This window comes from Haliotis cracherodii, unplaced genomic scaffold, assembly GCF_022045235.1.
Source record: "Haliotis cracherodii isolate W230 unplaced genomic scaffold, xgHalCrac1.p SCAF_10, whole genome shotgun sequence".
Lineage (NCBI taxonomy): Eukaryota > Metazoa > Mollusca > Gastropoda > Lepetellida > Haliotidae > Haliotis > Haliotis cracherodii.
Window position 1 is genome coordinate 17010642 of NW_027266265.1, and position 15323 is coordinate 17025964.

At 39.4% G+C, this 15323-nt stretch overlaps 1 protein-coding gene across 1 annotated transcript; it reads left to right on the plus strand.

Moving 5' to 3' along the window:
• Positions 1–237: 237 nt before the first annotated feature.
• On the plus strand, positions 238–2172 carry LOC139447470 (toll-like receptor 6). Its single transcript, XM_071228862.1, has one exon. It carries the CDS (start codon positions 238–240, stop codon positions 2170–2172), a length of 1935 nt encoding a protein of 644 aa, XP_071084963.1.
• Positions 2173–15323: the final 13151 nt, after the last annotated feature.

Consider the following 15323-nt stretch of genomic DNA (forward strand, 5'->3'; position numbering starts at 1 on the left):
TCAATTGTGAAACATATTTATACTTTTTCGCTTTTCTATACATTTTAGAGTGAAAGGAGACGTTACAATCTATGGGTCCTTTAGAAGCGCCTTGCAGCGTTGTCTCGGTGACACCGGCTACTCATATCAACGTTCCCTCTTCTTCACATTAAATGACGATTCCGATAACCAAAGGCGAATTGCAGAGATACGGAGACTGTGTTAAAAGGCGGCAGTGAAACAAATAAAGAGTTCACAATGTCATCAGGAATATACTTCAGGTTTTGGACAATGGTTATGCTTGGTGTGTCATTAGTTGACACTGCATATGGTACAAAACTTATGCCTCTTAAACGTCCCCCCTCTCCTACGTTCAAGAGAAATATGATCATGCCAGATGAATGGAAGGCAATGTGCAAGACCTCAAGCGACAAAACCAACAAATCATTTATCTCCATATATTGTCATGTGAACGTTGAGGATGTGTGGGACTTTAATCACTTCCGGAACTGGTCAGTTGTGTTGGATAATGACACCCTAGTGTCGCTGGATATAGTTTGTGAGGATGGAGCAAGAATCTGTCTTCCCTGGCCGTACAGAGAGGGACATCTGCACACGTTGAGGGTTACCAGGTGCACCAATACTTGCTACTACTCGGACTTCAATCGACCGGAAGTGTTGGATATCCCAGACTCACTGAGGGTATTTGAAGGTTATGATGTGACAGAGGAGAGGAAACTACTGGATATGTTGTCCATTGACATAAAGAGTTTACCGGCTCCTATGGTATGTGGCCCAATGCATCTGGAAGTCTTCATCTACAGACACAAGCAGCTTAAAATCCTATTTGACGAAGACAGCGAAGATTACCCACAACTTGAGGACCTCAACATTACTGACACGATCACGAAGAACACGCGCAATATGGATGATCTTGGTTATGTATGCAAATATGAAAATATGAGAGTCTTTGATAAAAGTCAACGGATCCGGGCTTCGTCTCTCCTTATCTATTCAAGTGTAGTCAACTCACGATTCCCCCAACTTCGAATACTAAATTTCTCAGATACTGAGTTGCAAGTATTTCCCCCAATTCTGGCAGTCTGGCGGCGTCACTTCGACAAGCTGCAAATTTTGGACCTTTCTCATAATAACATCTCCCGTTTTGAATTAAGAGATACGAGCCTTCTCTCTCAAGATGTTGGAATTATAGATCTCAGGTTTAATGATATACGTAAAATTGGAGAAAAGGAAATTGAATCTTTTTCAAAAGTTGACGGAGTTGTGATTAATGTGAGAGACAATCCCTTTCAGTGTGACTGTGCTATGGGAAACTTCAGCATGTATCTTCAAAAGTATAGCAGTACAACTGAAGCTGGTATAAACAGGGATTATGCATATCTCTGGGACTTAGAATGCGTCACCCCAGAGAAGTTTCGAGGTAAAAGGATCAGCGAGTTCACACGGAAGATATTATGTTCCACCGATATGACAGCCTACATATCTCAAATATCAGCCATATGTGTAACTGTGGTCATTTTCTTGATTTTCGTGATACTTTGTGTTCGATATAGAAAGGAAATAAGAATTTTGACTTTTACACGCTGCAACATTATTCTACCATGTCAGTCATTTGAACACTCAAGCAATAAGACATACGATGCTTTTGTGGCCTACAGTCATATTGATTCAGCGTGGGTTGTGAAGACCCTCCTCCCTCGACTAGAGAGTGGTTCCCCTGACGGAAATAACTTCCGGTTATGTCTTCACCAGCGAGACTTTGCAGTTGGCGCCGCTATAGCTGACAACATTTGTCAGAGCGTTGAGGCAAGCAGACACACTATCCTGGTGTTGTCTAGGAAGTTTCTGGAGAGCGAGTGGTGTTTGATGGAGTTCCGCACCGCCTTCCACCAGAGTCTCATTGAGAAGAAGAAACATCTGATTCTGGTCCTCCTTGAGGACATCCCCGTGAGTGAACTTGACGCGGACTTTCGGCGTTGTATGCAGACATGGACGTACATTCACATATCTGACAAACTTTTTTGGGACAGAATCGTTTATTCATTAACCGACAAAAGTAAACCGAAAAAGAAGACCTCCATCGCAAAAGACGTACCCACGCCTGGAAACAATGCTGAGAACATCGACGTTAAGATCTGTAGAAAGCCCCCAGAACAGTATGACCTTTGTTAACATACTAAATCATCTAATCATATCATTGATGTTTCATTCAAATGTAAATATAAGAAGATGAACTGGACTCAAATCTCTTGAACATGTACACACTTGGGCACCGCGAACACCTGATGTCATCATTGATTTTCTGTGATGCTATGTTAATGCTATGTTGCCTTTATCGCCCAATGGAATATATTCCGGCAGATAATCGAGACTGTTTATTCTCTAGCGTTATCGTTTTATATTTGGTTTTGTTGTTTTAATCCAAGGACAAAGGGTCAGCGGATTTGTAACAATGTAAAAATAATATATTCGTTGATCACTATACATAGTTGTACAATATAAATGACTGTTATCATCACGATTATATTGGCCTTTGTGTGTCTTTAACGTTATCCCTAATTGTCCAAGGACAAAGGGTCAGCGGATTTGTAGCAATGTAAAAATAATATATTCGTTGATCACTATACATAGTTGTACAATATAAATGACTGTTATCATCACGATTATATTGGCATTTGTGTGTCTTTAACGTTATCCCTTATTTAACTTTTTTTCATGCGGAACATCAAGCCATTTGTTTTTATGTATTTTCAAAACTTGCTTATTACAAAAGAAAGCAGTATTGGGATTGAGTCCACGAAGGTGATGTAACCGTAACCATGGCAGCACCTGGCAAATTTAACTTTGGTTAATTCAAATGTACTAGGATCAAGCGAAGCTTAAATATAACCAGCGCTACGACACAAAATTGCCCTTTTTATATGTAAATCCTATATACCAATATTCTTTGTATAAGCTTGTCAAAATAAACATTATCTGTAGCTATTTTAGGTTCTTGATTGGACAATAACCTCCGAGCCACGACCATTCACGTATGAGATACACTATGAGTGTCGAGTTTTAATGAGCTATGCTAAACGCTGCTTTGAAAATATTCTGTTCTAAACCAGCAAAAGAAACTATACCTCTCAGTTGATTTTATCATATGTTTGATTTTCAACTGAAAATATCTTAAGTTAGTGATCTTATATAAAAGATATGAACTTTACTGGCGCTACGTCAGCACTCAAAAAATATCTCTATATGGTTTTATTTTTTTTAAATAATCTGATTTAACACGTTTAAATTTTTTTTTAAAATACACAAGTGCTGATGGGTATCTTATAAATCTTATCTTTGAAAATAAATAAATTTGCATTTTATAGCACAAATGTACATCATTTCAAACATGGCAGAGGTCATGTGGTTGCACATTCATTTCTTACCCCAGTCTTTATTGAACCAATCTATTGTGACACATATTTAACTGTTGCAGGGATGGGTGGTTAAACAGACATCATCTAACTCAGGAACAATTTTTTTTCAAATACATAAAAAACAAAATCGGTATACTTTCTTTTGCTCCTGCGTGCAGCGTAATGTGAGCGGAAAGACCAGTGTGACGTATGTTGCAGATTTAACAAACAAGCACGGATAGCTCAGATGAAGGAGCGTAATGGCGGATGGGCTAATATGGGATTCAAACGTAGAAACTACATCCTGTTCTATTACATGTGTAGGCAAAGAGCCCGTAAAATGACACACATAGACATCTGCTTGTGCAATAGCATACGTATAAACGACAACAGACTGAGCAATGACACAAAACACAACTGATTGTGCTACGACACATGTACTAGACTGTACAATGATACACGTCCACCGTAGTCAGTAGGCAGCCAGGGGAAAAGAGGCTATTTAAGATTTTCGTTTCCATTTTTTCCTGTATACCTAAACGTTTTTCTAATGCATGAGGGACGCATCTGCTTACGATTTCCAATGGGCAGTAAGCTTGCAAGTGTGTGCGTGAATTTTCAGGAGGTATAAATTGCATAAATTGACGGGAAAATGCATAATTTGACAAAATTGCCTGTAACATTTTTATTAAGTCATGAAACTATCCAAATTATGTATTTTTATTATAGGTAATATTTTCGGTTATCTGAATTTTGCAAACATGACGTGTGTACCTATTACTTCTTTCTCTGACTTATTACATTGTCATGTCTGTAGATGCGATACAAATTTAGATGCAAGCCACAAGAAAATATATATGTTTAAAGGGCGGAATGACAGGAGTGCTGCTGTTCTGTGTCAGGCAACAAACATTTACATTTTTTAATGCAACTTGTGTTAGTAGCGGTGCTACCTGTACCGGAAGGGCAGACATGCTTACCCTTTTCGCGAACACCTGGTGTCATCATTGATTTTCAGTGATCCATTCATATACTTTTCACCGATAGTTTGCTTTTACGCCCAATGGATTCTGTCTCGTCGGAAAATCGAGACTGGATATATTATCTAGCGTTGACGTTTTATATTTTTAAAACCAAACCAACGATATATTTTAAGGGAATGCGCGGGTTACATATTAATAGGAGCGACAAAACCCTTTCCATATTCATGATAAATCTCTGCAAAAAGAAGAGTCCATTGTACGATTCCGACTTATTGGTTCAAACACATTAACCATTTTATTGCTGTGACTTTTAATAGGGTGACCGCAACTAATTCCAAAGGAGAGACATTTACATTTAAAAAGTAATGATTGTTCATTAAAAACACACTTGTTGGACACAATTTGTGTAGCAAATGCGATTTAAGTGCTTTACCTATTCCTATATTCAGCACATCAGATGAAGAATAAGTATTTTCGTAAACATATTCAACATGAAACTGAACATTAATATTTCCTTCTTATATCGCAGTAACGCATCACCTATTCCTATATTCAGCACATCAGATGAAGGATAAGTATATTCGTAAACATATTCAACATGAAACTGAACATTAATATTTCCTTCTTATATCGCAGTAACGCATCACCTTTTCCTATATACAGCACATCAGACGAAGGATAAGTACTTTCGTAAAAATATTCAGCATGAAACTGAACATTAATATTTCCTACTTATATCGCAGTAACGCATCACCTATTCCTATATTCAGCACATCAGATGAAGGATAAGTATTTTCGTAAACATATTCAACATGAAACTGGAGAATAATATTTCCTTCTTATATGGCAGTAACGCATCACCTATTCCTATATTCAGCACATCAGGTGAAGGATAAGTATATTCGTAAACATTTTCAACATGAAACTGAACATTAATATTTGCTTCTTCAGTAACACAGCTCGGTCGTACATAACTGACAACCGTCCTGGTGCTGACAGCTGTGACCCGGATGACTTATATTAGAACAGGATGTAGACAAATGTAAGAATCAGGACAGGAGATATATGACAGGGACCAATCAAAAGGCTGTTACCGTTATGACAATTAATGTAGTTCCTTGCATAGTTAAAAAAATCGGTGGATCCACTAATGAATTATTATCTAGCTATGTATTCAACCTGTCAACCAAGTTTTGCTATTTTATAGTGTTGGCATTCCACAAACAGTTATACGGAAATATTATTTGATATTTGGATGGAATAGTTGCAGCAACTTGTAGTTTATACGTTGTTGCTATTTTGTCTCACTCAAGACATTGGACACATGTTTATGAGGTACATTAATATGTGAGCATATGTGCCAGTGAAATAAATGTGTTTTACTTATGACGAGACTAACCACGAGCAAAGAGGAAGTGTTTGTCCCGAGTGAACTAATATTTTTTTGTCATACTCATTGTCATTTTAAGAGAGGACATGAAGAAGTGACTGAGTTTACATTTAACGTCGGCATTACGTCATCGCAACAAAGAGAACTTCACCGACGTCAGCCTGTTTTTGAGATTAAGTAACGGTACCAATATGCAACGCCATGGACATTTGGTGACGATATATCGCACTGACTTTATGACGCATCAACTGACCAGTCAGCATTGAAAATTGATAGAAAGCGAACATGCAAAATATTAGAAAGTAATTACACTTTGGTCTTTCTAGGCTAGCGGCAGTAACGTTTTCTGTAGAGAATGCATTAACAAATGTCAGCGGCATTCTCCAACAACACAGCAAGTGAGTTACAATTTAACGTCGCACTGGCATTGAATTGGTGATGTAACGGAACACAGTAAGAACAGTAGGAACTAGTATTCAGCAGAAGGAACGTGTAAGTTGTCGAAAGACTCCCAGGTCGCTGATGCTGGTACTCGAGAAACACTTTGGAAACTAATGTTTGTTTGTCTGTTGTTTAACGCCGCACTCAGCAATATTTCAACTGTATGGCGGCAGTCTTAAATAAGCAAGTCTGGACTCGACAATCCAGTGGTAAACATTGATCTATGCAAATGAGACATACTAACATATATACATCAACCAAGTCAGCAAGCCTGGCCACCCGATCCCATTAGTCGCGTCTTACGACAAGCAGATATTGTAGGCCAACTCTAACCGGGATCTTGACGGGTGGGATATCTGTGTCATAAATCTGTTCAAGGTGAGAAAAGCAACCGCATGGTCATAGTAGCTTGAACTGCGAGGAAAATGTTGTCAACATTCGAATAATTGTCTTTACGACGCTTCTTTTGTCAGAGTCAATCAGTGATCCATTCATAATATTTTCATCGCTATTTTGCCGTTACGACCCAATGGAATGTGTTTCGTCGAGCATAGACGTTTTATATGTATTTGGAAAGTTGAAAAATATGTCATACCTATGCCAGCCTTTCACTGATAAACGTTTCGAGGAACGGGGCCTTGAAGCCATGAGAATTTCTCATAGATATCTTCAGAAGAATGACGTGTGACAGAAGTTGTGTTAATTTGAAAACATAATTATAAACTGATAGTGTTTACCACACGCACACAGACAGACAGACATACATACAGACAGACAGACAGACAGACAGACAGATACACATTTGAATCATTTGGCACTATATATACATATATGTTACTTTCCGGTTGACCCCAGCAGGCACAAGACCCGAAATGTCTGGTCTTCATGAAAAAGACTTGTGTTGCATACAAAGTAAGATGACTGCTAATACCATAGTCCATATCTTCATAATCATAATTCAGTCGGTAATACACGTAATGCATATATGATCAATTACTTTACACGGGATTGTAAGCACAAGTGAAAGAAACTCACGGTTTTACTTCCCCGTCGGTATATATTTAAAACATACTACGCTTATTGTATGCCGTATTTAGGGCCAATGTTAAAGCCTTAAGATATAGAACTCTCACAAATGTGTTAACTAAATGTTTTCCGTTATGGAGATGTATTCAATAAATAAACGACGAGTGGGAGTTGTTTATCGTACAATAAAACACTGCAGAAGAACATATACCACGAGGGGCGCAGTGTTTATTCCTTTTATGAGATATCAACATTATGTACAAACTCTTTTAGGCTGTTGATAAAATGTACAAACTTAAAAAATATTAACCCCTTTTTAAATAACGACGACTCCCTAAATAGAATCCTATCTCGGCAACGTCAGACATTCGACGTAAAGTTTCGAGCGCATGCTCGTATCTCCAGAAATGATGTCATAATAGAACAATGTTTTCTCGTGAAATAAACCATGCTTCGTTCTTCGTTGTTCTTTGCGATTTATTGCGTAGCTATCTTATATATGTTGATATAAGTATTGGCTTCACTGTGATTACTTCATGTGAAACGTACATTAGTTGTCGGAATGTCACTCGGTGTGTCAAGTTCTGTGTTGCAGCATGTATGTGCTTGACTGTGATTCATTTGTCGATGTATTATCTGCACGGGCGTTGCCAAGTAATATCTCACTTCCACCGAAACAGCATCCGGGTGGAGGAAGTTCCTTCTGAGTATCTGCATGGTTTACATGGCGGTGGGGTGAGATTGCATGACTCGAAGACGATATGTGGTTGAGTTCATGTATACTCTGAAAATATCAACTGAGAGACGTGACTGGGCATTGGACAAAAGGAATCAAATACTTGTGAGTGAGTGAGTTGGGTTTAACGCCGCTTTTAACAGTATTCCACTTATATCACGGCGTGTCAGCTTAATGTGGGAGGAAAGCCCGAAGTGATGCAGGTCTCAAACGTTTACCACTTCCGCGAAAACCACGAGCACGGGTATGGTGCTGACAAACCTAGAAACATAATCAGGGTGAACCGGGATTCGAATCCACAATCATAGGTTTCTACCCATGGGACGCAACACTGCACAGCGAATTGCGTCTTAGACTAACACATAGTTTCCATATCAAATAGAAAAATGGTACACACAAATATACATGACACACACAGATCACAACACACACTCTCACATACAAACACGCGCTATCTCACACACATACACTCACACTCCAACACACACACTAACACACGCTTTCTCACATTCACACATACACTCACAAGCACAAACATATTAACACACATAAACACTCACACACACCACATGCTCTTTCACACAGTCACACACATATACTCTCAGACAAAAATAAAAGCGACAAAATCCTTTCCATATTCATAAGCAATATCTACTAAAAGCAGTGTCGATTTACGATTCTGACTTCATTATGAGCATGTGAATCACTATCTAGCTCTTAAATGCTGACACCTTGAAAAAATTCTGAGCAAGAGTCGTATGACGCTCTTTACAATCTTGATAGAAAGAGTCAGCTCGATTATGTCTCAAAAGTTGTGAAATGTACACACCCCAGGCTGCTGGAATGATACTCGACATGAATGAAACATTGACTATTGACAAGTTGATTTATCCCTCTTGTCATACAGTCTTGTGAAGAGTGTTCTGTCGCTCTTAATCTTTATGCGTAGATCTAAATATTAAACAGATGAAGCAGTCTCACTGGTCTCCTTTATTTCTAGTTCAGGTGGGTAAGAAGGGAATTGGCTATTTGATTTATATTGAACGATAGCAGATCATCCACATAGCTTAAGCTTAAGTTGAACTTCTTGGTAAAGTTACACACGCTCTCTCTCTCTCTCACACACACACACACACACACACACACACTCACACTCACACACACTCACACACACACTCTCTCTCTCACTCAAGCAGTCGTCCATACACACACTCACACACATACACCCATACACACACTCACACACAAACACTCAGACTCACACAAACAATCACGCACACATATAAACACTCACACACACAATCATACGCACATATACACACTCACACACAAAAACACTTTCACACGCAATCACATACACAAACACATACACGTACACTCAACATTGTCAAGAGATACTGAAAAGAAATTAATACTTGTTCAGTGACGGGCGGTGTTTCTATGCCTTAGAAAACATCTACATAGTAGATGTTATTTAACAGTCCAACTGAAGCAAGAAGTGAATTGCTGCTGTGCAGTACTAACTGCCGTGTCATATCCGTATACATATAGGGAAACCTACTGACGGTGTTAACAGTTTTGAATCAAATAACACAATTAATAGTATTTAACTTTATTAGATAAGGATTTTAACCACATATGGATAAAACGTTCATCTTCAAGTAAACATAGTATGATATTTGTTTTGAAAAATGCGCATTTTCTTATTTCCCTATATTTCTAACGTACAGCCACGTGCAAGTTATGCCCCCATGAAAAACACGAAGTCACACGGGGTAACAATGCAGCAACATCATAGATGAATGAATGTAATTATGTTTGCGTTAAGCAATACAGGATCGATTTTAAAATCGGGAATAATTAAATTTTGTATGATATAACGACGTGTGACTTTTAGTCCATTAGTCTCGGCTGAATTGTTTTATATTACAACTTCAAATATATCCTAAAATGACCCCTTATACACAACAGTACCCAGTGCCCAGCGCAAAGAATGTCATGCCTACAGAGATCCTTAAGTAAAGGTCATCTGTATTCTGCATCTCAAGTCACCATGCCCCAGTTCTTGGCGATGTGAGCTTTACATCAACTTTGTTTCATTATTTATTATTTCCTTTCTTTACAAAGACATGTTGTCTTTTTTCGAACGCAGGATCTGCCCCGACAATGCTACAATCAATTCACTATGGACTGATGTTGGCATGCAATGCAATGCTTAACAATTTTATTTTTATACAGTTTAGAGTGCACGAGTGGCCCAGTCGTCAAAGGCGCTGCGATTCGTTGTGAAGAGTTGCGTCCCTTAGGCGTGCCAGAAACCTAAGATGATGGGTTCGAGTCCCAAATTCTCCCTGATAATGTTTTTGGGTATATCAGCACCATGCCCGTGCTCGTTTGTTCGAGAGTGGTAAACGTGTATCACCTGCAACGCTATCCTCCCACATCAGCTAATTACTGAAATATTAAACCAAACTCACTCACTGTAAACAGTTTAATGCATGCAAATATTTATACATATATCTGGATGTTACATCAGTAACGTACAGTTTCCTTTTCTCAAATTTATTATAGAGGCACCTTCAAATATTTCCAAAGATATATTTATAAACACAAGCATACCCGTAATCCTCTCGCTTAACTCACATCACGCCTTTCTGTAAATATATATGAAATATCCACCCTGCTGTTCCATTTTGCAGGGGCCCGTGTTCCCCTTTTATTGTCCTGTATGTCAAAAACCAAAAACTTGCACCATTGCCGTGATTTATTATTTATTAATTAAGTGTAAAATGTCAAGTCACAACTGTTTGCAGCAGTGTTGACATTTGGGTACATACATCCGTTGTGATGGTAACATTGATGGTTACAGATAGGAGGCGTGACTGATCTGCCAGTTATACACATGACAAGCACATCAGGCTGCAGAATAACAATACTAACTGCCGTGAGTGTATTGATACACAACACAAGGAAGTACATAAGCAAGACATTCAAAGTAAATCTTGATAAAGGTATAGACTTGCTCTAATCGCTACAACCTTGTATCCCATTGTCCTTGTGTCCTACGTAAGTATAGACTTAAAGATATTGACCAGTGCCTCGTTCCACAAATAGATCTAAGGGCGAAGGTGGTCGTAATTTCCATAATTGAACATAACCTTACGGTTGTCGCAGCGCTAAGATCGTGGATCGCATCGCTTTGTGGAACGGGGCCCTAGGTGCCACTGCCCAAGCAAGCATAGCACCAGGATGATCGCAAGGCGATGTTACGTTCATCTTAGCACTATGATCCCTGTGTACAAGTGGACCATGTGGGAGAATGGGGTCTCATTATACAGTTTAAAGGTTGTGGAGCGGTCAGTATATTTATGTGATGTAACTGCCTTGAGCTGCTACAGACAAGCATGTTCTTATGGTGTCCGAGAGGGTACATCGTTTTATTCACTTTAATTTTGGTCGCGAGAAAACGATAAAGCGAAACGAGAAAGTGTCATATGCTCTAAAGACAATAAGCCTGAATCTGGCTTGCGCTCTTGTTTTCAATGCCAGGGGAATGGTGTGCTTTTGAATCACCCTCCCAGACAGTTTCTCCTAATTCACAACGTCAATGGATAGCAAAAGCTAGTCATCATTGTCCCGGATAGTGTATCCTAGTTCACTACGTCAATGGATTGTCAAGGCTAGTCATCATTGTCCCGGACAGTGTATCCTAGTTCACTACGTCAATGGATAGTAATAGCTAGTCATCATTTTCCCGGATAGTGTATCCTAGTTCACTACGTCAATGGATAGTCAAGGCTAGTCATCATTGTCCCGGATAGTGTATCCTAGTTCACTACGTCAATGGATAGTCAAGGCTAGTCATCATTGTCCCGTACAGTGTATCCTAGTTCACTACGTCAATGGATGGTAATAGCTAATCATCATTGTCCCAGGCAGTGTATCCTAGTTCACTACGTCAATGGATAGTAATAGCTAGTCATCATTTTCCCGGGCAGTGTATCCTAGTTCACTACGTCAATGGATAGTCAAGGCTAGTCATCATTGTCCCGGATAGTGTATCCTAGTTCACTACGTCAATGGATAGTCAAGGCTAGTCATCATTGTCCCGGACAGTGTATCCTAGTTCACTACGTCAAAGGATAGTAATAGCTAATCATCATTGTCCCGGACAGTGTACCCTAGTTTACTACGTCAATGGATAGTCAAGGCTAGTCATCATTGTTCCGTTCAGTGTATCCTAGTTTACTACGTCAATGGATAGTCAAGGCTAGTCATCATTGTTCCGGATAGTGTATCCTAGTTTACTACGTCAATGGATAGTCAAGGCTAGTCATCATTGTCCCGAACAGTGTATCCTAGTTTGCTACGTCAATGGATAGTCAAGGCTAGTCATCATTGTCCCGGATAGTGTATCCTAGTTCACTACGTCAATGGATAGTAATAGCTAGTCATCATTGTCCCGGATAGTGTATCCTAGTTCACTACGTCAATGGATAGTAATAGCTAGTCATCATTGTCCCGGATAGTGTATCCTAGTTCACTACGTCAATGGATAGTAATAGCTAGTCATCATTGTCCCGGATAGTGTATCCTAGTTCACTACGTCAATGGATAGTCAAGGCTAGTCATCATTGTCCCGGACAGTGTATCCTAGTTCACTGCGTCAATGGATAGTAATAGCTAGTCATCATTGTCCCGGACAGTGTATCCTAGTTCACTACGTCAATGGATAGTAATAGCTAGTCATCATTGTCCCGGATAGTGTATCCTAGTTCACTACGTCAATGGATAGTAATAGCTAGTCATCATTGTCCCGGATAGTGTATCCTAGTTCACTACGTCAATGGATAGTAATAGCTAGTCATCATTGTCCCGGATAGTGTATCCTAGTTCACTACGTCAATGGATAGTCAAGGCTAGTCATCATTGTCCCGGACAGTGTATCCTAGTTCACTACGTCAATGGATAGTAATAGCTAGTCATCATTGTCCCGGACAGTGTATCCTAGTTCACTACGTCAATGGATTGTACTGGCTAGTCATCATTGTCCCGGATAGTGTATCCTAGTTCACTACGTCAATGGATTGTAATAGCTTGTCATCATTGTCCCGTGCAGTGTTTCCTAGTTCACTACGTCAATGGATAGTCAAGGCTAGTCATCATTGTCCCGGACAGTGTATCCTAGTTCACTACGTCAATGGATAGTCAAGGCTAGTCATCATTGTCCCGGACAGTGTATCCTTGTTCACTACGTCAATGGATAGTAATAGCTAGTCATCATTGTCCCGGACAGTGTATCCTAGTTCACTACGTCAATGGATAGTAATAGCTAGTCATCATTTTCCCGGGCAGTGTATCCTAGTTCACTACGTCAATGGATTGTAATAGCTTGTCATCATTGTCCCGGGCAGTGTATCCTAATTCACAACGTCAATGGATAGTAATAGCTAGTCATCATTGTCCCGGATAGTGTATCCTAGTTCACAACGTCAATGGATAGTCAAGGCTAGTCATCATTGTCCCGGGCAGTGTATCCTAGTTCAGCTCAACTCAACACTAACCTATGGCTGCCCCATCTGTTGGCATAAGGATCTGTGTTTCTGACTTGATAACAAATCCGACTACCGAGGCGCGAAGCCCTCTGTAATTATGTTCCTGTTTGACATCAGATACTTACACATACTTACCAATAGTAATCACTCTGACTTTGTGCAGAACGGACGTTGAAGTAGTGACGTTAAGGATTGAGGTATGTGTTGTCCATATTGTATCACAACTTATAGACTAAGCAACTATGTACTGGAATGAATGACATTTCATTTAGCGTTATGTCATGTTTGGCATTTACAGAATGACCTACGAACTACGTAGAATAACGGATTATCTGTCCCGAGAGAATTATTTTTGGAAGTTACAAACATTGGCGTAAATCAAAATCATGTTCATAATAACCAAGTTCTGTTGGTTCTCATCGAAACATGTTTTATAAAGATACATACATTGTCTTTTACATAGGAACTGATTTCGCAAATATCAAATATTAATTGCTGAACATGCATATCCTTTAACCATTAAAATATGCCATTTCACTGGCTTGGAAAATATTCACTATACGGTCAACATATTACAAAAGGGAAAATACTTATATCCAACAGACCAATGTAATGAGCTGAATAAATCCGTAAAATCTCGACGTATGCTAAATGAATATATGTGTCAGATGCCATGAAAGAGTTCTGTAGGTAGTTCCCAAGACTCAGCTTCAATCTTCGGAAGATAATACAGTTATCAAAATATTATTGTACGAGGGTTGATTGTTAAGTTTTAAGAATTAAATAAAAGTGAAATCGTTTGTCGAGGACATTACATAATGTCATTAATCTGAGGTGTATCCACACGAGCTTGAGTCAACTGGGCATATAGTTTCTCCGTGACAAGTCAGTAAAATAAATAAGTGCTCACGGTTTTGTAGCCTTTGGAAAATGGACAAACTTGAGGAACGTGCAAAGGTTTTCACTATTGCGAAATTCATTCTATTTGACGCTTAGAACTACCAACCATCCCTTGTACGTACAATTTTCCTTTAGAACTTCATTGAGCTTCAGGGGACACGGGTGGCCTAGTCGTCTAAGGCGCCGCGATTCGCTGTGCAGAGTTGCGTCCCTTGGGCACGCCAGAAACCTATGATTGTGGGTTCGAATCCCGGTTCTCCCTGATTATATTTCTAGGTTTGTCAGCACCATACCCGTTCTCGTGGGTTTCACCAAAGCGGTAAACGTCTGAGACCTGCATCACTTCGGGCTTTCCTCCCACATTAAGCTGACACGCCGTGATATGACTGGAACAATGTTAAAAGCGGCGTTAAACCCAACACACTCACTCACTCATTGAGCCTCAGGGGCATTGAACTCTATTCCTTAGAAAATTCTAAAATAGAAGTTGTTTGATCAAGGTTACAACATTCAAGGCCTCATAAGGCTTTCAAAGCGTTTGAACACACACTACTCCAGCTATATGACGGCGGTCTGTAAATAGTTTTGTTTTTGTTTGTTATTAATATACTGTCATGTTTATTTAATATTTTTAGATATCCTTCCATAAAAGAGGCGTTTGCTGCTGTGAGGACAGGTGTCAGCGATGTCGATCCATTCCTTCCATTTACTCTTCATTGTTTTAGTGACACACTCAACCAGTGGATATCCGAACAGTAGTATCCCTTTGGAGTGGTCAAACATTTGTCAATCCGCCATTAACCTTTCAAACGTAGTCATTTCCTGTCACGTGGGTGTTGACGATACATGGGATTTAGATCACTTCCGGAACTGGTCAGCCCTATTGGATAATGACAC